At 40.1% G+C, this 25,269-nt stretch overlaps 1 protein-coding gene across 2 annotated transcripts in view; it reads right to left on the bottom strand.

The window, feature by feature from the left end:
- LOC109923361 (rho GTPase-activating protein 17-like) overlaps positions 1 to 25,269 on the bottom strand; it is a 110,776-nt gene that overhangs the window by 53,808 nt on the left and 31,699 nt on the right. For both annotated transcript variants that reach the window (XM_048609467.1, XM_048609466.1), the window contains exon 2: positions 4,008 to 4,047. In XM_048609467.1, the coding sequence (XP_048465424.1) occupies positions 4,008 to 4,047 (40 nt within the window). The remainder of the gene's footprint in view (positions 1 to 4,007; positions 4,048 to 25,269) is intronic.

Here is a 25,269-nt window from a genome sequence, read left to right on the forward strand (position 1 = left end):
TATTTTTAGAACACAGTGATTATTCAGTAAAATCCAACTGGGGCCTTTTTTGGGGCAGCTTTCTGTCCCACCCACTTTAAAGTAACAGATTGGGATTAGCATCAATTGTGCGTGTGTGCATGCAGGAGCATGGTCACACATCTCTCATTACATATTATTACTGGAATTATTTCCAAACAGGAGCTCAGGAACAAACTGCTAAGAACTCAAATAGAATTTTCTGAACCATGCACAGATTTTTCATTTTAATCTGTGAACTGATAGTGTAGCCAGGGTCAAGCAGAATTTGTACAAAATAGGAAAGGTTCTTGCAAACTACTATGTTGAATTTTAAGAAGTTTAAGATTTCCAGGTATGTCCTCGATACAAAAAAAAGCAGGAAAAATTACTGCCCCAACAGTGTACTCTCAATCAGTAATGCGATGGAAGGGTCATCAACAGATATATCAAGCAGTACTTTTTGAGCAATAACCTGCTCACTGACGCTCAGTTTGAGTTCTATCAGGGCTGCTCACTTCCTGACATTACATATGGACAAAAGAGCTGAATTCCAGAGGTTATGCGAGAGAGATATACCTTGAGATCAAGGTCACATTTGACAGAGTGCGGCATCAAGGAGCCCAAGAAAAACTTGAGTCAATGGGAGTCAAGTGGAGAGCTCTCCACTGATTACAGTCATGCCTACCACAAAGGAAGATTGTTGCACTGGCTGGACGTCAGTCACCTCATCTCCAGGACACCTCTGCAGCCATTCCTCAGAGTACTGTCCTAGGTCCAACCATCTTCAGCTGCTTCAATGACCATCCCTGCATCATAAAGTCAGAAGGATGCTCACTGATGATTGCCCAATCTTGGCCACCATTCACAACATCCCTGATGCTGAAGTACTCCACGTCCAAATGTAGATAGACCAGATTTGGACTGACACAAGTGCCAGGTAATGACCATCTCGAAAAAAGTGAAGCTAACCATAACTCCTTGACATTCAATGGCATTACCATCACCGAAACTCCACCATCAACATAGTGGGGTTACTACTGACCAGAAACTGACCTGGATTAAACACGCAAGTGTTGAGATTGCAAAAGCAGGTCGGGGTTAGGAATCCTGCTTCTGACACCCCAAAGTCTATCCACCATTTACAAGGCACAAATCACGAGTGTGATAGAATACTCTGCACTTGCAGCTCCAACAATCAAAAAGCTGTCACCATCCAGGACAAAGCAGCTGCTTGATTGACATGACCAGGGCAGCAGATACATGGGAACACCACTGCCTGCAAGCTTCTCTCACCATTCTGACATGGAAATATATTGCCAATTCACCAGAGTTGCTGGGTCAAAATCCTGGAATTCCTTCTTAACAACATTGTGGGTAAATAAAAAAAAAACTATCAATGTTACGCTTAACATTACACCAATCCTCCAGTGAATAAGACATACCAAACATTCTAGAGGATCTGAAGAATATACCTCGCAATATAAAAGTCAGCTCAAAATGTGAAACAGAGCCCAAAGGAGGACACGGAACTTAACCTGTACTCCTTCTTCAACTTTCCCTTAATATATAAAAATTAAAGTTATATGACATGAAACTATCATTTATAAACACCAAGTAATGCACTTAAAGAGACCCGAATTGCAAATTTTTTAATGCAAATAATTCTGGTGCAATAAACATGCACAATACAGAAAATGTAGTACAGGGACAGCAAGAAGAAATAACGTGGAGTTCTAAGTTAACAGATGAATCTAATAGTCTTTCAAAAATTTAGAAAGACTGAGAAGGCTGGAGCTGCTTCATCGATGACCTTCCCTCCATTATTAGATCTTAATGGAGTGGAAGGGTAGTGCAGTGGTTCGCATTGCTGCCTCACAACTCCAGGGATCCAGGTTTGATTCCAGTCTTGAGTGACTGTACGTGTGGAGATTGCACATTCACCCATGTCTGCGAGTTTCTTCAGAGTGCTCCGGTTTCCTTCCACAGTCCAAAGATGTGCAGGTTAGGTGAATTGGCCATGCTGAAGTCTGCCTCAGTGTCCAGCAATGTGCCGTGCATTAAAACCCCATGCAGGGTTACAGGGATGGAGTGGATCCAGGTTGGATGCTCTTTGGAGAGGTGGTGTAGACTTGATGGGCCTAAATAGCCTCTATGATTCTATGATAAGTGGGGATGTTTGTTGGTGCTTAACATTGTATAATCATCATTCATGACTTTGCAGATATGGAAGGAGCCAACATTCAGGCTTCAGCTAATAAGTGGCCAGTAACATTGTATCACACAAGTGCCAGGCAATAACATCTCCAAGAAGCGAGAATTTACACACCTTCCCTCAACATTCAATGGCATTGTTGAATCTCTCACTATCATCTCACTATCTCTGCACCAACCACATAAATACTGTATCTACAGGAGCAAGTCAGAGGCTGGAAACTATACAGTCTGTAACTCAGCTTCTGACTCCCCAAAGCCTGTCCATCTTTGGCAAGGTGCAAGCCAGTGATGCAATATTCTCCATTTGCCTACATAACTGCAGCTCCAACAACCCTCAGGAAGCTTGATACCAATGAGGATAAAGCAGTGCTTGATTGACACCCTATCCCCACCTTAAAACGTCCATTCTAACTACTAATGATGCACAGTAGCAGCATGTTCCATCTACAAAATGCATCGCAACAATTTACGAAAACTTCATTGATTCACTTTCCAAATCAAATACCACTTCCTGAAGGACCAGGGAGCAGATGCATGGAAACACAACTATCTGTGAAGTCCTCTCTGGTCAAACAACATTGACTTGGAACTATGCCATTTTCTTTTCAATTGCGAAGTGAAAATCCTGAAGGCAAATGGTAAAAGAACCAAAGATGTCATGAGGAAAATCTTTTTCCATGCCCCTTTGGTACGGGCCTACAGTACACTTCTGAAGGGATCGTGGAAGCAAATTCAACCTTGGATTTCAATGAAAGAGAACTGGATAATTATCTGAAGTGCAAAAATTTGCAAGGCTATAGGGAGTGGATGGTACCCAGACTAGCCAAAAACCAGTAAGGACGTGAAGGGCTGAAAGGACTCTTTTTATACTGTAACTATTCCATGACTAGGACCTTCAAGCCACAAGCCCCCTCAGAGAAAAATATTACTTTCAACATCTGTACTCCTTTGCAGATATTTAACTACTGAAAGTGAAGGGATCATTTGGTTCAGTTTAAGTAACGAGACTGTGTCCAGCTGCTTTTTCAGTCCAAGAACTTAATTTAATATGCTGTAGATAATTATGCAGGTCCATTTTGGACTTGTCAGTTTTTGAAAGGATGTTTCAGTTTTATTAAAGCTACTGCTCAGTTTTTGGTTATTTTCTAGGTTCACAATTATGCAGGAGTTTCACAATCCCTGGAAGAGTGGACTTAAACTAATTACAGCAGCTCTCTTCAGCCAGCATAATTGCTTCTTCGCAGTAATTTGCACATTCTTCACATGTTGTATTACATTTTCAGGAAGTTACTGTTCAACTGGATTCCACCTATGACATTCAGGATTATCAACCATGTAAAATGACTAAATCTCGCACCTTAAAAGAAAAGGCTAATACTCTAGGTTGTACAAAGAAGTCAATAACCATCTACAATCACAAATGGAATGACAAAGTCTGTAGCAGTAAAATTTAAAATTATTCGCTGCTGTAACTCAGTCAGCCTCAGGGGTTGGACAGGATTAAAGCTGGAAAAAAACAACAGCGTGCTACTGCTTGACAAGAAGAGAAATCATGCCTCAAATGTGAACTGCACATATAGGCTAACACACAGTGTTTATCTATTTTCAAACAAAAAGTCATAATAGTGTGCTTAGTATTTCATTAAAACATATATTTGATCCAATGTTTGCTTCTGGGTTGAGGCTCTTTCCTCAGATTCAGCAAGGTTTCCAAACTATTTGCAATCTTGGTTAAATATGTTCAATTGCCTTACATCTGGAGTCATAGCTTGTAATAACACAATTTTTTCTACCTGCAAAAGGTCCTCACTCAACACCTCAGTCTTCTCAGCTCTGAAATATAAAAAGAATAATTGTTTAGAATCATATTTGAACTAAACATGATGAGAAAGCTTAGTTACAAAATAAAGTGTTGCTCTTTCACGTTACATGTATGGTTATCTCAAACAAGGATTTTTTCTTTTCTCCACCCATTGTGTTCATCCTTTCACCTTAATCCCCATGTATATTAATCAAACCTATCAACATCTGTAAAGATCAGAATTCCTCCTCTTGCTACGTACTGATAAAGTACCATTATAACAGTAATCATGCAGGAGTAAGCTTGCGTTAAACACTGCAAGCTTCAAGAAGTGACCTGTGCATTATGATCCATTATAAACTGACTCCAGTAATGTTATCAACACAAAACAAAAATTGCAGAAGGAATCAGTGGCAGTAGGAGACAGTATCATGAGGAGGATTAACACTGTTTTCAACAAGGAGCTTGAGTCTAGACGTCGGTGTTGCCTGTCCAGCATCAGGGTACATCAGCTCAAGGTTATGGAGGAACTTTCAGTGAGAAGGGGAGAATCCGATCATTATGACCCATGTAGGCACTAACAGCATGTGGGGCAAAGGAAGAGGAGGAAAACAGAGTCAACTTGAGGAGCCAGGTGCCAAATTAAGCAGAATCTCAAAGGTCTAAATTTATAGATTACTACATGGGTCATGTACAAATTGGCATGGGGAAAATTAGATCAGACATGAATGTGCAGAAGTGGTTTTTGATGTATTGGGCATTGGCACCATCACTGGGAAAATTGGGATCTGTACCAATGGGATGGTCTCTGAACTGTGTTGGGGCCAGTGTTCTAACTGGAGATGCAGAGAGGATTTTAACTAAATAGTGGGGTCAAGGGATTAAATTTGGAAAGATATTGCAAATGAGTATAGCTAAGTCAAAAGAGAAATGATAGACAATAACATGAACGGACAGGGAATACAGATTAAAAGCCCACCAACAGATAAGACTAGAAATTTAAAGTGAAAGAATAAAGCTTTTAAGCTCTGTACATGAATGTATGTCAAAGTAAAACACATTAACTGAGATGTACATAGAAAAGAAACTTACGATTTGATACAAACACGGCTATAGGATGACATGGAGTAGGACTGAATGTTGACTGGTTCAGGGCATTTAGGAATGACAGGAAAATATGAAAAGGTACAAGTGTTGCTCTGTCAGTTAACGATGGCCTACGCTCAGGAAACCAAAGACATTGTAACAGCTTGGGTAGAGATGAGAAATATTAAAAGGCAAGAAGTCACTTGTTGGAGTGGTGTACATGTAACAACAGTCAATTGTCAGATAAACCCTTCTGGCTCACTAATGACCTATAAAGAAGGAAATTAGTCATTTTACCTAGTTTGGCCTACATGTAACTTCAGGCCCACAGCATGTAGTTTTAGCTGATTTTTGGGCAGTTAGGGATAGACAATCAATGTAGGCTGTGTCAGAGAGGACAACATCCCAGGAATAAAATTTTAAATAAAGATAATTGAATGGACAAAGTTGTGACAAATGGGGTACAACATATGAAAAAGTGAAACTTTCCATTTCAGCCAGAGAAGTTGAAAATGCTTATTATTTAAAAGGTGAGGGACTGCAGAGTCCTGATATACAGAGGGATCTCAGTGTCCTCATGCATGAATCACAAAAGGTTAGTTTACAGCTCCAGCAAGTAATTAGCAAAGTTAGCAGAATGTTATCATTTACTCCAAGAGGAATTAATACAAAAATAGGAAGGTTATACTTCACTTATACAGGGCACTGATGAGACCACATCTGGAGTAGTGTGCACAGAAGTGGTCATCTGATTTAAGGAAGGATGGAAATGCATTGAAGGCCATTTAGAGAAGGTTTGAGAGACTAATAGCTGGAATGAGGGAGTTTCCTTATGAAACGAAGGTTCTGCAGGCCATGCTTGTACCTGGACTTTAGAAAATGAAAAGATGCCTTGATTGGAACCTAAGATCTTCAGGGGTCTTGACAGGGTAGACGTGGAGAGCAAGTTTCCTTTAATGGGGGGGGGGGGGGGGGGGTCTATAATGGGCAGATCACTGTTTGAAAATCAATGGTCGCTCACTTGAAAAGACATTATGTAAAGATTTTTTTTTTAAACCTCTCAGGGTCATAAGTCTTTAGAACTTTCTTCCTGAAAAGGTTGTGGGAGAATCCTTGAATATTTTTAAGGCAGAAGTGAACTAACTTTTGGTAAGCAAGTGGTGGGGGAGTGAACTGTTCTTAGGGGTAGGCAGGCATGCAGATATGAATTTACATGGAGAATACTCCTGACTCCAGTCACCATTTTAGCCAGTCCCCTCTTCTGCATTATTCACATATGCATATGCTGAAAGTGTGAATTCTGAGCAGTTGCTCCTGAAGAACAGTTTGCAACACTTAAAAGGGAAGAACTCCAACTGGAGGTGACTACATCCGAGACCCCAATCAGTTCCTAAGTGACAGACAGATCCTGGAAAAAGGTACAGAGATCTTGCTCACCATTCCCACCAGCCCACTTTTATGAATAGAAACTGTGATCAGCAGAGTTCCACAGGGATTGGATCTGGGTGCTCCTTTGTTTTATATAAATGATTTGGAGGAGAACATAGAAGGCATAGTTAGTAAGTTTGCAGATGACACCAAAAGCGGTGGCACTGTAGATGCTGAAGGAGGTTTTCTAAGATTACAAAGGGGTTTTGATCAAATGGGTCAAAGGGGTGAAAAACGGCAGATGGAGGTCAATCTGGATAAATGACAGGATCGCAGTTTGGTACAACAAACAAGGGTAGGGCTTATACAAGTAATGGTACGGCCTTGGGTAGTGTTGTAGAACAAAAGGACCTAGGGGTTCAGGTACATAATTCTTTAATATTTGCGTCACAAATAAACAGGATGGTGAAAAAGGAGTTTGGTACACTTGCCTTCATTGCTCAGTCCTTTGAGTTTGGAGTTGGGACATTATGTTGAAGTTGTACAGGACACTGGTGAGACCTCTTCTGGAATACTGTGTCCAGTTCTGGTCACTCAGTTATAAGAAGGATATTATTAAGCTGGAGAGGGTTCAGAAAAGATTTACCAGGACATTGCCGAATATGGAAGGTTTGAGTTATAAGGAAAGGCTGGATAGGCTGGGACTTTTTTCACTGGAGCGAAGGAGGTTGAGAGGTGACCTGTTAGAAGTTTATAAAATAAGAGGTAGAGATAGAGTTGACGGTAGTTGTCTTTTCCCTAGGATGGTGAATTTCAAGACTAAGGGACACATTTTTAAGGTGAGAGGAGAGACTTAGGAGGTAAATGTTCTTTTACACAGAGGGTGTCACGTATGTGGAATGAACTTCCTGAGGCAGTGGTGGATACGGATATGATTACAACATTTAAAAGATATTTGGATGGATATATGAATAGGAAAGGTTTGGAGGGATATGGGCCAGGAGCAGGCAGGTGGGGCTAGTTTAGTTTGGGATTCAGCATGGGCTGGTTGGACCGAAGAGTCATACAGCATAGAAACAAACCCTATGACTCTAGATCATTTACTGATTTAAAACAAACTTTGCCTTTACAACAACCCTTTCAGAGATTCTGGTAATTTGACACACTAGATAAAGGCCTTAAACCTGTACCAGGATTCCAAATTAGGGAAATGGGAGGCCATCCATGTTAAATCTAAGTGGAAATTACAGGGTATACTCAAAAGATAAAAAGCTAGAAATATTGGAGATGCAACGAGACTTTGAAGCTCAGGTATACAGTTCATTAAAATGCCATGCTTTTTATCACATCACACTGGAGTATCATGAGTAGTTCTAGGTCCCATGCATTAGAAGGACATTTTGGTCTTGAAAGAAACGCAGCAGCATGGACTCCAAGTGTTGAATTACAAGCAGAAATTACACAAACCGATGTTGGGTTCCTTGAAATGTAGGCAGTTAAGGAAATAACTAAGTTAAAAAGTTCAAAACGTAAAGGGGAACAGGGAACGAAGATTGGAACCATGTACTTCCACTGGTTATAGAGTTTATAAACAGATGTACAGTCAAACTTGGAGCTAGACCTTTCAGGAACGAAATTAAGAAATGCTCATGGCAAGAGTGGCAGAAGTTGGGAACGTTCTTCCACAAACAACAACTGATGTTAGATCAATTGTTATATTTGAAACTGAGATCCGAACACCTTTGTTATAAAAGGGTTCAAAAATTATTGGTTAAAGCAAATATTTGTAATAGATCAGATTAACCACATTCTCTCTGAATGGTGGGCCAGTTTCAATGGTCTTAAAGGGCCTTTTCCCGTTATAGGAGGGTACATGGAATCAAGATCCTTGGTGACCCCTCCTTGGTGCAGTAACTTGAATGTGAAGTAAAATGTATGTATGTTTGATATATTACTGTCCATTTCCTTTTCTGCTGCAAGATTTCTACTTGAGCGTATGTCATTCCAGACAGATTTCACAGATCCACTGTGGTTACAGTTAAAAAGCTTCAGCTGAAATGCAAGTCAACCAATGATTATTTCACAGCTGCAAGTTTACTGTATCTTCTAGTTCTTTTGATACACATAGTAAATGGACTAAAGATAAACTTATTAAACAGGGGAGTTCAATATGCTCTTCTTTTAAAGAATAAGGAAAATATGCTGCCTTGTGGGACTATATTTCAAAGAATTACCACCAAGTTAACCAAAATAAACAAGATGATCGATCCATCAGGCCAAATTTCACTCTGTGATCTGACATGTTTTGTAGTATCATCAACTGGGATTCTAACATGAATTAAAATGGCAACTGAAATTATAAGATAGGATATTGAGCTCAAACATCAGCCATGATCATATTGAATAACAAAGCAGGCTTGAGGGTGGAATGGCCTAGTCCTGCTCCTTTCTCCTATGTTTCTCCGTACCAGTCCTTACAAGGTATCACATCTTCTGGCAACTGTGAAGTTTAACAATTTCAATCCATAAAGGCAACATTGTAGAACTGTTTGTTGCATTTCCCCAATCTAAATGCAAAGCAGAGAGAGTGTAGTGAAGTAGTGGTGACATTATAATTAACATTTCACACAGAATGTTGATAGAGCTACAGGACTGGTTATGTCTTAGAATGTGATACCGGTGGACCAATTTTAATTTCTGCTAAAGATCAGGTCACAAAAAGCTCAATTTTGTAAACTTGTACAAGAACATAAGAAAGAGGAGGAGTACGCCATTCAAACCCTCAAGTGGCCCTGCATTCTGTAAGATCAAGGCTGATCTGCTCCAGGCCACAACTCCTCCTTTATTCCAGCCCTGAATTCCTTGATGTTTCATAAATCTATCTAATTCATCTTTAATTACTACAACAATCTGATCTCCACAACTCTCTGGGATAGAGAATTCCAGACATTCACTACCCTCAGGGAGAAGAAATTCCATCACACTTCAGTTTTAAGTGAGTGCCCCTTTATTTTGTAACGATGTTCAAGCTCCTCAACTGGTGGAAACACCTCCTCATTACTGTGCCTGTCAAAACCCCTCAGAATTGTGCATGTTTCAGTAAAATCACCAATTATTGTTCTAAACTCTAAAGAATAAAACCCTAATTGGTTTAACTGTTTCTCCAATTTTCTGGGGTGTTGAGAAGAGGGAGAAGCACAAACTGATACAAAGTGGAAAGCTTTGAAAGGACAGTAATGAAAGAACCGTCATCTTCAGAAATAAGACAAAATCTCCATTATATTTCCCATTAAGTGTCATAGGTTACATAAACCAAATTAATTTGTCACTAGTTTCGAGAATGCAGTACTCACATTAAAATCAAACAAACTGTTTGTGAAATAATCTTTTTGATGAATACTTATACGATATAAAGCAAATCAGCCATAATCTATGAATCTGGCCGAAGCCAATCATACAGGACCTTCAAATATCCATATTGTAGGTGGGATTATATATCTACCACCTGGAGGTTAAAGTTAAAAATTAAGTCACTAAACGAAGGTAGAAGTGAAGCAATTGATAAGCAAAAACAAAGACAATCAATCACTCTGAAGCAGAATGTGGTTTGTGAAATGAAATCGGGGTCTGTACCTTACTTTCCCAAAAAAACAAGTCTTTCTGCACTTCTAAACATAGTCCCTATGCAAATTGTAAATAACGGAATAAAAAGGGTGTAACCTAGATTTACTGACTTTAAACTTCAGGATATATTTGTAATTCAACTGAAATTACTCTTGCACAAAATGAAACTGCAGCCTGTTCTGATTTGGTGTAAACTAACAGCACAACAGTACAGTTTTGCAGAAAAAAAAACTCGCATTCATTCCAACACCAACACAGCTTCAAATAACCATTACCCAAGTGCACAGAACAGAAACTATCTGAACTATTCAGAGGGGAATGACAGCATATGGGGAGAAATGATCTAAGCAGAATTTACAGATCAGAAACACCGTTCAGTGACTTAGAATCTTAATCCCAAAATACTTTTACGTTGATTATATCTAGATAAATGTTGCATTTATTTCATAATTGCTACAACTTTTCTATTGATTTTACAGCAACTTAGACAGTTAGCTGGCATTTGGTGTACATTTCAAAATGGACACAAGTGAGATCATCCAAAAGGGCAGAATTTAGTATTTCTGACAATGCAGTACTCTTAGTTTTGATTGCATTGAAAAGTCAGCCTGGGTTATTTACAGGAGTAAGTTCTGAACTTTTACTTTTTTAACTCAGACAAGTGCTACCATTAAGCCATGCAAGCAGACACACTGATTTACACAACAGTCTGGCTTGAGGAAAGTGTATTTTTGTCCATAGGCAAAATTAAATTATTCTGTCTTTCAACAATAACCTTTTGTGGGCTTTTCAACAGAGAATTCCTCAAATCCGGTATCTTTTCTGGCACAGTGCCTCTACAGGTCTATGGTATTACTGAGCAAGAGAAACAACAATATGGCTCATAAATCAGTAATACTGAAGAATCCTCAGTGAAACATGCAATACAAGTTGGATTTCAATAATGTATAAATGAGAAATAAATACAGCAAGAGCCAGATAGGATTTAGATATGAGACAGAAGGAAACGAGTTAAAAAACATTTAAAAATAAATCACCAAGGCCACATAAAATTTAAATGATGAATATGACTCCAGAGTAGTAAAATTACATTTTCAGGTCCAGAGGAGTTGTTTGTTAATAAATTATGACTGAGCACTCCATCTGAAATTCATTTGCATCCATACATGGCAGCCTTATCTTCTTCAGGAAGTTCATTCCACATGCGAATTACCCTCAGTGTAAATAATTTGCACCCCAACGCCCCCACCGTCATTTTAAAATCTCTCTCACCTTAAAAATGTGTTCCTAGTCTTGAAATCCCCATCCTAGGGAAAGACAATTACCATTAACTCTGTCTACACTCCTCATTATTTTATGAACTTCTATCAGGTCAGCTCTCAACCTCCTACATTCCAGTGAAAGAAGTCCCAGCCTATCCAGCCTTTCCTTATGACTCATACCTTCCATATCCACCAATATCCTCGTAAATCTCTTCTGAACCCTCTCCAACTTAATAATAACCTTCCTATAACTGGGCGACCAGAACTGGACACAGTATTCCAGAAAAGGTCTAACCAATGTCCTGTACAACCTCAGCATTACATCCCAACTTCTTTATTCAAAGGACAGAGCAGAGCAACGAAGGCAAGCATGCCAAACGCCTTTTTAATCACCCTATTGCAAACTTCAAGAATTATGTACCTGAGCCCCTAGGTCCCTCTGTTCTACAATACTACCCAAAGCCCTGCCATTAATTGCATAACTCCCACCCCTGTTTGCTGTCCCAAAATACAATACCTCACATTTATCCAGATTGAACTCCGTCTGTCATTTTCAGCCCAATGACCCATCAAGATCCCTTTGTAATCTTTGAAAACATGCTTCACTGTCTGCAATGTCACCAATTTTGCTGCTTCCACAAGCTTACTAACCAAGTTTTCTATATTCTCATTCAAATCATTTATATAAATGACAAACAAGAGAGAACCCAGAACTGATCCCTGTGGACCACCACTGGTGACAGGCCTCCACTATCACACTGTATGCATATTGAAGCTTAATTTTTTTTTTTTTTTTAAGAAGTTGGCCTCACAGATTGATAACTATGGGAAAGTCAGTGATATTAACAGAAACAATGGCCTTCAGTGATATAATGAGAAATATCGTTACTCATTCACTGCACTGTTTAGAAAATACTATGAAACGTGCCTTCAGTGAATATTGGCAGATTTTGTGCCAACGTTAATAGTTCATATATAAACTCATACACCTCTCAGTTTTCCCTCCCCACACACCACTTGAAATCAGTTATTGCAGACCAATGTCCCTGCCTAATACATCGTACACACAGACTGACAAATGTCATTTGAGGGAATTCATATAGTTAAAACACGAACTCAGTACTGATGTGTCATTACACAAAAGTAAACATTTATTTTCAGCAAACATGGCACTGAGTCTATTATGGAATGTTTAAAATGGCTCAAACAAATTTTAACATTATGTTGTATCTCTATTTTCCAAAAATGGAAATCTGCATTGTGAAAGTGACTTGCTCAGCCTATGTCAAAATATTTGAGGGTTGCCATTCAACAATTCCTTAAGTAAATTATGTTAGTTGCTGTGGCAGTGACTGATAGAACAATTTGTAGCTTAATACTACAAATGATCTTTTGATTTGAGACATGTGAGCTGTTCCAGCACTTCTGCGGTAAATACAGTCTAGACAAGTATCTGTCTGTTCAGTTATCAGTCAACCATCTGTTTGGAAAACAGATCTGCTTCCTCCGACAAAGAGGATTAAGTTTATTTCACCACTTTCATGTTACTAACAAATTAAGCTAAAGCACCCAGGGACCTTTAAAAGATGCCACAACACCTAGTGCCATTATATTCGTTATCATAAATCTCAAAAAAGGTGCTGTTAAAGAGCAATTCCCTGTAACAAATGCTTGCTTTGCAGAGTAGGAACATCATATGCATCATGAAGAATTTTTAGGTGGGAGATGACGACAATAACTGCAACACTGGTATCTACTTGACAATGTAGAAAGGTTTGCTTGGTACAGAAAAAGCAAGACAAACCAAAATTGCCCAATTACTGCTCTATCAACTCTAGACCATCAGCAATATGATGGACAGCACCGCCAAAGAAATAAGCTGCTCAGTGATGCTCAGTTTTGCCAGGATCACAGATGAAGTGAGAGAGCGACTATCCTTGACATTAAGGCAGCATTTGACAAAATAGCAAATAACATTTGTGCCACACAAGTGACAGGTAATGACCATTTATAACAAGACTCTAATAATTGCCCTATGATATTTAATCGCATTACCATCACCATATCCCCCACTATCAACATCTTGGACCATCGACCATAAATGTGATCAAGCGTGAGGATGAGGAAGTTCAGCTTATTTAGTTTATATGGATTTTAGCAAAGCTTTTCACAAGTACCACTTGGGAGACTGATTGAGAAGGTTAAAACACATGGAATTCAAGGAAACTTGGTGAGATGTATCAGAGATTGGCTTGGCAATTGGCTACAAAAGGGTAGCGGCAGAAGGTTGCTCGAGTGACTGGAGAGTGTTTAATTGCTTGACTGATTGATTTATTATCACGTGTACCGAAGTACAATGAAAAGCTTTGTTTATGAGCAGTACAGACAGATCATAGTAAGCAAGAATGTACAGATCAGAGGTTGTAAAAAGACTTGGACAGAAGCATACAAATAATACTGCATAAGGCTCGTGCTAGGTGAGATCAATGTTAGCAAGATCAGCATTAATTGAGGTTAGAGACTCCATTCATCAGTCTAATAACAGCCAAGAAGAAGCCATTCCTGAACCTGCTGGTGCATGTGTTCAAGCTGCTATATCTTCTGCCTGATGGAAGAGGCTGCAGGAGATCATTACCAGGGTGCAAGGAGTCTTTGATGATGTTGGCAGCCTTTCCGCAGCAGCGAGCCAGGTAAATGGAACCCATGGATGGAAGGTTGGCTTCCGTGATGGTCTCACGCCACCTTCTGTAGTTTATGGTCCTGGGTGGAGCAGTTGTCATACCAAAACTGTTATGGACCCAGTGTACCAATAGGATCAGTTCTGGTCTGGATGAAATTCTGATATGGATGCAAATGCGGGGGTAATGTTAAGCAAGTTTGCAGACAAAACCACGTTTGGTACGGTGGTTAATAGTGAAGACGGTTGTAGTTTACAGGAAGATATAGGTGGGTTGGTCAGATTAGCAGAGCAGTGGTAGATGGCATTTAACTCTAAGTTCGAGGTGATGCACTTTGGAAGAAGAATCAGGATGAGGAAGTATTCAATGAATGGCAGGACACTGGATAGTTCAGAGGAAGAGAGGAAATCTTGGGGTAATTATGCATAGATCCCTCAAGTCAGCAGAGCATGTGAATAGGATAGTTAAGTCATATGGGTCACTTACTTTCATCAGTCGTGGCATAGAGTATATGAGCAAGGAGGTAATACTGGAGTTGTATAAAGTTTTGGTTAGCCACAACTGGAACACTGTGCACATTCTGGTTGCCTCACTACAGGAAGGATGAGAGCACTAAAGGGGTACAGAGGAGGTTCACCAGGATGTTGCCTGGGATAGAGCAACTGAGCTATAAGGAGAGACTAGATAGGCTTGAATGGTTTTCTTTAGAGCAGAGAAAGCTGAGAGGCGACATAATTGAGGTGCATAAAACTGAGAGGTACAGACAGGATAAGTAGGGAGTAGCTGGTCCCCTTGGTTGAGGAGTCCATCACAAGGGGGCACAGTTTTAGGGTAAGGGGCAGAAGATTCAGAGGGGATTTGAGAAACAACGTTTTTACTCAGAGGGTCATGGGAATATTGAATGTACTGCCTGCGAAGATAGCAGAGGTCGGAAACCTTACAAGCTTTAAAAAGTATTGGATGAGAACTTAAAATATTATGACATTCAAGGACATGGGACAAGTGCAGGAAATTGGGATTAGTGCACTTTTAATAGTAGTTATTGTCGGTACAGACTCCATGGGCTGATTCTGCACTGTATGATTCCATGACTACAAGTTGAATTGGACCTGCTGTATAACTACTGTGGCTACAACAGCAGCTTAGAGGTTAAGACTCTGACAGGGTAACACATCCCCCGTCTCCCTAATGCCTGTCTACCAGTTAAAAGCACAGGAGTGTGATGGAATAGAGTCACAGTCATACAGTATGGAAACAGATCCTTCGGTCCAGAACACTCCCCACTTACCAGGAATAAGGCTAACTCCAACAACGTTCAAGACTAATGCCATCCAGGGCAACATAAGAGAACCTTCAACAATCACTATCCTCCCACCAAGGCACAGTGGCAGCATTGTGTATCAGGATGCACTACAGCAACTCAAAGGCACTTCCAAAATCAAGCCAGTGACCTCTACCACCTAGAAGTTGAAGAGCAGCAAATGCATGTGAACACCACTACCTCCAAGTTCCTCTCAAAGTAGTGTTCCCTCTAATTTCTTTCCGGCTGCAAGGAAATCAATGCCATGACTGGTATGCTGACCTCGACTGCAGAAGTTTAGATCAGCTATGTACACGTGCAGCCACACCACTTCATGGCAGCAGTGCCTCCACGCCAAACACCTTCCGGTAATGGAAGGTTAGCGCCATTCCTCCTATGGGTTAAAATCCTGGAACTCCCTTCCAAACAGAACTATGAATGTCCCTCCACCCCAGGACTGCAGAAGGTCAAGGTGGCAGCTCACCATCCCCTTCTCCAGGGCAATTATGGATGAGCAATAAATGTTGATTTAGCCAGTGCTACTCACATTTCAAGAATGAATAAAAATAAATTACACTCCTATCCAAATTTCATTTTTATAAACACTGAACAGGAACATTCTCAAGCACACAGAAAGCAATATTTAGTTGATGCGTCAGTCAAAAAAGGTCAAGAAGAGTACTGAGTTGTTGATGCAGAATTAAAAATGTTTAGGAATGCTGCAGGTCACGTCAGTGAAATTTAAGCAGTCTACTTTGAATGTAAAATTGGTTCTAACAATCCAAACTCAAAACTCAGATACTTGAAGCTCCATCTTGACCAGGAAACACAATAAATTTAAAGCATAAACGAAGGGTATTTGCCCCGTCATCTTCATGCCAGCTGATAAACTATCTCCAGCCCTAAGGGCTACAGAACTTCAAGCACATACCCCAGATTTTATTTTTAAATGCAATGGAGATTTCTGCCTCCGCAACCCTTCCAGACAAAGTTTCAGAACCCCAGCATTCACTGGGTGAAAAAATCTCAGCCACTCCCCACTAATCCTTCAGCCATTTACTACCACCTCAACCAAAAAGACACGATTTTCTAGGGGAGGTAAAATAGCAGTGACAATTTGTGAAATGTATTCAGGAAATACCACTCTAGCCTTATTAGGTGACCATGAATAAAAACTTCATTCCTACCTTTGTTACCTGTAGACTTGACTACTCCAGTGTATTCCTGGCTGATCTTCCACATCATGACCTCAAGGAACCAGAGATTAATCAAATTTTACCTGTCTTCATTTGTGCCAAGTCTCCTTAAGCCCATCTCTGACCGGCACTGACTGGTTCCTAGTTCACCAACATATTGCTTTTAGAATTCTCATCTCCTTTTTCACAAGTGTATTCATTGCCTCACTTCTCCCTACCTCTAATCTCTTATGACCCACACCACAGAGATATCGATGCTCATCTCCTTGTCTCTTGAGTATCACCAATTTGAGCAACAAAGACATGTTTTAACTTGATAAAACTCCAAGTAGGCCAGAACTGGAGTGGTGTATCTAGTTCTGGTTAACACACTAAAGGAAGGAAGCCAAGTAGGTGGAGAGGGTTTTCCCAGAATGGTTCCGTAAATGAATGATTTTAGTTGCAAGATTCAATTAAAGAAGCTGGGTTTGCTTGCCACGGAACAAAGGAGTGTGAGGGGAGATCTTATGAAACTGTACAAGACCAAAGCAGGTTTTTGTAACACAGACCAAGAAAAAAATGTTCTAATTAGCCAATAGCTGACAAGAACTAGAGGACAAAGTAATAACATTTTAGTAACGCAGAAAAAAGGTCCTACGGCTCATCAGTTCTGTGCCAATAATCAAAGCTTCATCTATTTCAATCCCATTTTCCAGCAATTTGCCTATACCCTTGTATGCTGTGGCATTACAAGTGGCCATCTATATACTTATTAACACTCTTGAGAATTTCTGCCTGTACCACTCTTCTAAGTAGTGCGTTTCAGATACACACCACCCTCTGGGTGAAAAAATTCCTCAAATTCTCTCAACCTCCAGCTCCTTATCTTAAAACTGTGCCCTTGGCTACTGACCTCTCTATTAAGAAGTATAGTTTTTTCCTTATCCATGTCACTCATAACTTTACACTCCAGTTGTGTCTCGAAATGTGTTACCGATAGAACAATGTAAACCAACTCAGACTTTCCCAATATAACCCATGTGAAAGCTTCAATTAAGGTTCTGTTGAACATTTCCTGAGAAAAATAAGGATAAAATGTATATCCTCTAAGTTTAAATACTATACATAGCTAAATTGCTATATTTGTAAATGAAATATTTTAAAATAAATATACAAATAAGGAAGTAAAAACAAAAACTCTTTTGACAGGTACTCAGCTCGTACTCCTCACGTCTACTCCCCTAACATCAGCCTTGCTGCCAAATCTACTGTCAGACCTTCCCTTCCACTAGCTGACACTCCTGCTTGCCATCTCTTTCACTCGCTGAACCTCCCACTGGTCACCTAAGTCCTGAATCCTTGCCCTGAGCAGCAAGAGCAGCAAGAACATAAGAACTAGGAGCAGGAGTAGGCCGTCCGGCCCTTCGAGCCTGCACCGCCATTCAATAAGATCATGGCTGATCTTTTCGTGGACTCAGATCCACTTACCCGCGTTCTCACCGTATCCCTTAATTCCTTTATTGCCAAGGGAGCCAAGTTACCAACATAGTGAGAACTACAAGATCTGGAGTAAGTTGCACATTGGAGAGGTGATAATGGCGTGAGAGAGTGTCAGCTGCCAGGTGGAAGTTTGGCTAGCGGGAGGATCAGTGTCTAATATGAATGCTGGCAAGCATGGGGGTCAGTTCCAAAATTGCAACCACTGGGACACGCCCCACATCCACCCAGCTTAAAACATTACTACAAATCCACAATGCCAATTGGAAAAACCATGAAAAATACAACATTAAATCAAAACAACTTAAAACAGGGCATCTTAAAAGGACAAAATTTTTCTATCAAATTCCACCTTTTCGTTCATTGCCTTATTGTGTTGCAGTTGATTCGTATTCTCCTCACGGTTTGCCAACCCTCAGTTTGGTATCACTGGTAAAGTTACATTTAACTCTGCATTCTGTGTTAGTGGTCCTAGCCCTGAACCATGGGGAACACCACTGTCTCCCCTTGAGAAATCTGAAAAATAACCTTTTACCACAACTCAGTGACACTTTACTGCTCTTCAGCCAATTTTTGGACATGGACCTTCCTATCCCATGAGACTCAATTTTGTTAACCAGCCCATTGTGGTAATTTGTCAAAAGTTTCCTTAAAATTCATACAGACAACATCTACTGCATGCCTTTCAATCTTCTGATACTTCAAAAATTCTAATCAGATTAGAATTTGATTGCCCTTTAAGTTTCTAGCCCTTTTGTTACAAACTTAAACAGTAGTTAGTGAACAGAGTTCTGTGCACATGCTCACAATAACATTGCACAAACTCTGCTTTCTCCAAACAAGCACTGAACAACGAATGATTCCAAGTCAGACTGGTCAAAGGTACTTTCACATTACACCATCTGCAATGGGACGGGAATGCAGTCTGCTATCAGAAGCTCAAAGTCCAGAATGTATTGTTTTATTTCCTACTGCTGCATACTTCCTGCCTCCGACCATTCCGGTGTTTGTTATGGCAACATAACAGACAATTGAAAAATAGTAATTGTTGGCCAAATGACCAGGGCATGATTTGTCATTTTGCATAGGCGGGGAAGATACCAAATCTTTAAAAGGAGGCAGCTCTGGCTCCTCAAGATTTGGGCATTGCTGAAGGATTTTACGAAAAACACCATCTTTCTCTTTCAGATCCTGACTGGCATGATTTATATTTCTAATAGCTTCCATATTCATTGCAGCGTTCCTGCATTTGTTGCTTTAAGGTGAGAAAAAGCAAATGGCTGAAGATTCTTTTGGTACAGCCAGCTGTGTCTGAAAACTAATGATAACACTTATACTCTCCTCACCAGGCAAATCAAGTTACCTGTTTCTACCATTCATGATATTTAAGATATCTTTCTTTAGTTTGAACTTATAACATGAGATTTAATTCTATTAAGTCCAACACACAGCACAGCCTCTGAAATGGGGCTGGGAAGAGCATGCAGCCATCAGCATCACCGTGAAATAGACCAGGAGGAACTCTGAATAAAGCAGCGCGTGGGTACAGGGGTGAACTCAGCGAGTGCCGGTAGGGGCGCATCTTTAAACAGCTCTAAATGAGAAAGCATCCAAAGTAAGGTTCAATTGAATACCTATACTTTCCTTTAACCAATTAAACTGCTACAGTCCGTTAGTCTGAACAAAATAAGGGACTTTGGACTGTAATGTGGAAGAAGGTTCCTAGCATAACTGGTACCACCCTTTAAAGGAGGAACTGGCAAGCTTAATCTAAAAGGAAGTCATGGCAGCAGAGCTAACATCCATACTATACATTCCTCCACCACTGTGTGGAAAGTCATGGACACTTCCAACGTCCCTTATGACCACGTGTGCCGGAAGTGTACCCTGTTGCAGCTACTGGCTACCTGCATTTTGGAGCTGGAGCTGCAAATGAACTTCCTGTAGGGCATGCACATTGCTCAGATTATTGTGGAAAACATGTTCAGTGAGGTGGTCATACTGTTGGTAAAGACTGAACCTGTAAAAGGGCGACAGGTGACCACCCAGCAGACTACAGGAAGGCAGGTAGCGCAGGAGAACCATTGGTCGCCTGCCTCTTGAACAGATATACTATTTGGATAACAAGGTGTAGAGCTGGATGAACACAGCAGGCCAAGCAGCATCAGAGGAGCAGGAAGGCTGACGTTTCGGGCCTAGACCCTTCTTCAGAAATGGGGGAGGGGAAGGGGTTTCTGAAATAAATAGGGAGAGAGGGGGAGGCGAATAGAAGATGGATGGAGGAGAATCCACTGAGGTTTTTCCGGAGGGAGGAGGGTAACTTCTTCAGGGTAGGCATCCTTAGAAGAGGCTTCGCAGTGGGGTTAAAATCGTTTCAGAGATGGATACTGTTTTTTGTGGGTTAGGGTGGAAGAGATGACTTCTCAGGGGATAGCAGTGAAAGGCAAGTCTGTGGCACTATGGGTATCTGCTGCACAAGATGGGCAAAGAAGAGAGGCAAGGCTGTAGTGATGGGGGATTCATTTGTAAGGGGAACAGACAGGCCTTTCTGTAGCCAGAACCAAGAATGTCTTGCACGGGAGGGCGCACAGCCAGTGGCTTTGTTGTATGATGGCACCAACACATAGTTAAAGAAAGGAATGAGGCTCTACAAGCTGAATTTAGAATGTGGAGACATTAATTAAAAGGGGCACAATGGTAACAACCTGGGGATTACTATCAGTGCCACATGCTAGCAAGTGTAGAAATGACAGTATCTATGCGGCTGAAGAATTGATGTATGGAGGAGTTTCCTGGGGCACTGGAACCAGTTCTAGGAAGATGCACAGTACAGACAGGATGGGTTTCATCTGGGCAGGAGTGAGACCAATATCCTTGGGAAGCTTTCTTCAGAGTGTTTAAACTAGAATTGCAGGGGAATGGGAACCTGACTGGAGAGGCCCAAATGGGAAAAAACAAAGATAGAAAGGAAATGCAGGGAGGAAGCAAAAGTAAGCCAAAAACAAAAGAACAAAAACAAATAGGGTCATAGTGCATATTAAAGCTAAATTGACTATCAAGGTTAAAAAGACATGTCTAAAGCAATTGTGTCTTAATGCACAGAACATTTGCAATAAGGTAGATGAACGGACAACATAAATAGATATAGTTATTATATCGTTGTGATTACGGAGACATAGCTACAGGGTAACCAAGGATAGGAACTCAACACTGCGGGGTATTCAATACTTATGAAGGACGGACATGTAAGGAATGGGGTGGGTTGCACTGTTAGTAAAGGATAAAAAAATCAGTGCAATAGTGAGAAAAGATTTTGGCTTGGAAAATCACGATGTGGAATCTGTATGGGTGGAGATAAGAAACACAAGGGGCAGAAAATATTGATGGGGGTTGTCTACTGGCTTCCAAAAAATAACAGAGATCCAAGGAAAAGCATTAAACAGGAGATTAGTAACACATGCAATAAAGGGTACAGCTGTAATCACGGCCCTAGAAATATTAAATGCACAGGTGGTCATCTTCCAAAATTATATAGAATCCAATGAAATTTCAACAGTTTGGAAGGTGGCAAATTTAACCACACTATTTTAAAAAAAGGAGGGAGGGAGAGGAAAACTCACCACAGACCAGTTGGCCTAACATCAACAGAGAGTAAATGCTCAATTATAACATGTACAACAAAAACACTTAAAAAGCATTAATGAGATTAGACAGAGTCAGCATAGGTTTATGAAAGGGAAATTGTGCTTAACTAACCCACTGGCACTTTTTTTTTGAGGCTGTAGAATAGGTAAGGGAGAACCAGTGGAAAAGTGGTGTATTTGAGTTAAGGTACCACATAAAACCCTAGTGGGGAAAAGTTAAAACACACTGGATTGAGGATAACATGCTGGGATAGATTGAAAGTTGGTTGAGACACCAGAAACAGAGAATAGGAATAAATGCTTTTTCTCCCCCCGTCCCCACCCTGAGTGGCAGGTGATGACTATTGATATACTGCAGGGATCAGTACTTCAGCTGTGCACAAAATACATACATGACTTGGATCAGGGATCCAAGAGTAACATTTCCAAGGTTGCTGACAACACAAAACTAGGTGGGAATGTGGGCTGCGAAGAGGATGCAAGGAGCCGTCAAGGTGATTTAGAATCTGTGGGCAAATGCAGTGTTTAATGGATAAATGCAAAGTTACTCATTTCAGTACGAAAACAAAGACAAAACATGATTTAAATGGTGATATATTGGTAAATGTGAATATACAAAAGGATCTCGGTGTCCTTGTAAACCAAAGGAAGTAAACAGGCAGGTGCAACAAGTAATTAAGATGGCAAATAGTATTTTGGCCTTTATTGCAAGAGGCCTTCTTACTGCAGTTATACAGGGCCTCGGTATAACTGCATCTGGATGCGTGCAGGTTTGGTCTCCCGACCCAAAACAGGACATACATACCATAGAGGGAATGCAGCAAAAGATCACTAGGCTGACTGGCAGGACAGTCATAGCAGGAGAGATTGGTTCACATAGACTTGTATTAACCAGAGTTTAGAAGAATTAGAGGGGATTGGAATCCGATTGAGATATATATTTAGATAATTACCTGAAGAGAAAAAAATTGCAGGGCTACAATGAAAAGGCATGGGAGTGGAACCAGTTGTGTTATGTTGTTCTTGCATAAAGCTCAACATAATGGGCTGAATATCTTTGTACATTTTATTTATTATAGGATACTGGCATTCAAAGCAGAGATGTATTCTATTCCAAATGTCCATACACATCATATTCTTTTTTAGAAGATGTTAGCATATTTTTACACCACCATTTAGGACCATTTCAAGTAATCCAACACAATCAAACTAAAACACGCACTACAGGGTGCATTCTCAAGGGACAGAACCCCAATACAAATTACCAAATCAAACTGAAGCTCTATGTCAGTTACATGAAAATTTGACCTCCATGGTTAATGATACAAAGATATGCTGTAATGCCAAACTGAAGTCAATTTTAAGTTTGATTTTAAATTTACATGCAATTTAAAGTTAGTGCATCTATTATTTCCATATCAAAACACTCCCATTTGCTGCATGATGGAGCTCTGCCAGCAGGAGGCAGTGGCACAGTGGCTGTGTCACTGGACTAGTAATCCATAGGCCCATGGTAATGTTCCGAGAACATAGATGACAACTGGTAAAATTTTAATTAATAGCTAACCATTGTCAATTGAAAAACCCATCTGCTTTACTGATGGCCTTCAGGGAAGGAAATCTGCCATCCCTGACTGGTCTTGTTTACAGGGGAGGTGATGGCCTAGTGGTATTAATGCTGGACAGTTAATCCAGAGATGCAGGTAAAGTTCAGGGGAACTGGGTTCGAATCCTGCCATGGCAGACAATGAAATTTGAATTCAATTTTTAAAAAATGTTAGTAAGAGTCTGATGATAACCATGAATCCATTGTTAATGGTCAGAAAAACCCATCTGGTTCACTAATGTCCTTTAGGAAACTACCATCCTTACCTGGTCTGGCCTACATGTGACTCCAGATCCACAGCAATGTGATTGATTCTTAACTGCCTTCTGGGCAATTAGGGATGGGCAATAAATGCTGACCTAGCCAGTGGGCTCCCTCATCCCGTGAATCAATTTAACAAAGCTAGAATTTCATGTACTGAATCTCTAAATGGTTTGTAAATAAAACAAGCTTGTACTTTAAAATTATTCAGTCGAACATTTATACAAAAGCACTTTTAAGGAAAGTGCAACTATGATAATTTTAAGATAAAAGCAGGATCTAGCTGGACAATTGAAGTTTGAAATGTCACATACACCTTCAATGGGCTATCCAACAGAAGAACATCACGAAAACCTCATGTTGGTGCAGAAAGGTGCATCAATTCAACTGGTAAACACATGCTCACTGTCAGATCTCAGGTCAGATGTACACCAAAAGGATAGTTTCAACTACAATTGTAAATTCACTGACAACCCAAACAAAATATTTTATTTTTCATATCTACCAGAAGACATTACAGCTGATTGGCTCCACTTGACTGTTTTTTAAATATAAATGTTGTGATAAAATATAAATAGAACCCCAATTGCCATTTCATTTTGAATTTGCATCTTGGCAATATTATTAGGTTGGTCAATTCTGTTGCCTAAATTAGCTGATTAGCAAGATAAGAAAACTTACAATGCCAAACAGAAAAGCCAACAGAGCAGAACACTAGACTTATCTCTGCACGGGTACATTGAACATATTACTCTGACTGTCTCAAATGCTTTTTACAGAAGTCCTACACGTCTGGTTACAAAACACTTCATGTTAGACAACAGAATCCATCAGAATCACTTTCATGAAGAACAACTGAGTCGCTTACTAAATATAGTGAGCCACAGGAGAGACAACCAGGCAGTTTCTATTGTACATGCTTCCAAAATGCTGAAGCAGTTGAAGTCATTTTTACTGCATGAAATTAAAATTATATGGTTTAAAGATAAATTAGAGGTGAAAGGGATAGATCATTCCAGGTAACCCTCCTATTTAAAATTATACTGCAGCCTCTTCGACAAATAACACAAGTTTATTCTTGAACTGTAACAGTGAATGTATAGTACAAATTGCAGCATACCTTGAACAACAGACTATTCTTCTAATTGTGCACCACCATACCAATTTGGTCTCAATAATGGTCAGGAATACTACAATAGTGAATGTTAAAAAATATCACCAAGTACAATAGCAAAAAGCAACTAACTCAGGCATGAGGAAATGACAGACAACAATCAAAAATGGATTCGGGTCAGTACAAACAGAGGAAGCATCTGTGCGGTGTGCATCCCATAATGCCAGCACTGGCTTGTAGGAAATGAAGAAGTTCATAATTCTCTGACAGTTGTAAACTACATGCAGCAACCACATATTACAAGACTTAACAATAAACATTTTTAGAAAGGTACTTTAGAGTTCCAATTGTGAATCATTGGAACCTTCTATTCTAATGGTAACACATTATATTGCACTCACTTGAATTAATCATCAGGCACTTAGCAATATTAGCACCATTCCAGTTCTACTCAGCAGATTGGACTCATCTTTTGCATTTAAATCCCCCCTCCCCTCCCAGTTCTGATGAAGAATCATTGGACTCAAAAAGTTAACTCTGGTTTCTCTCCACAGTTGCTGCCAGACCTGCTGAGTTTTTCCCAGCAATTTCGATTCTTGTCCCCTCTCAAATATTGATCCATGATCATATATATTTATC

Source organism: Rhincodon typus, chromosome 21 (assembly GCF_021869965.1).
Source record: "Rhincodon typus isolate 14 chromosome 21, sRhiTyp1.1, whole genome shotgun sequence".
NCBI classification, from domain to species: domain Eukaryota; kingdom Metazoa; phylum Chordata; class Chondrichthyes; order Orectolobiformes; family Rhincodontidae; genus Rhincodon; species Rhincodon typus.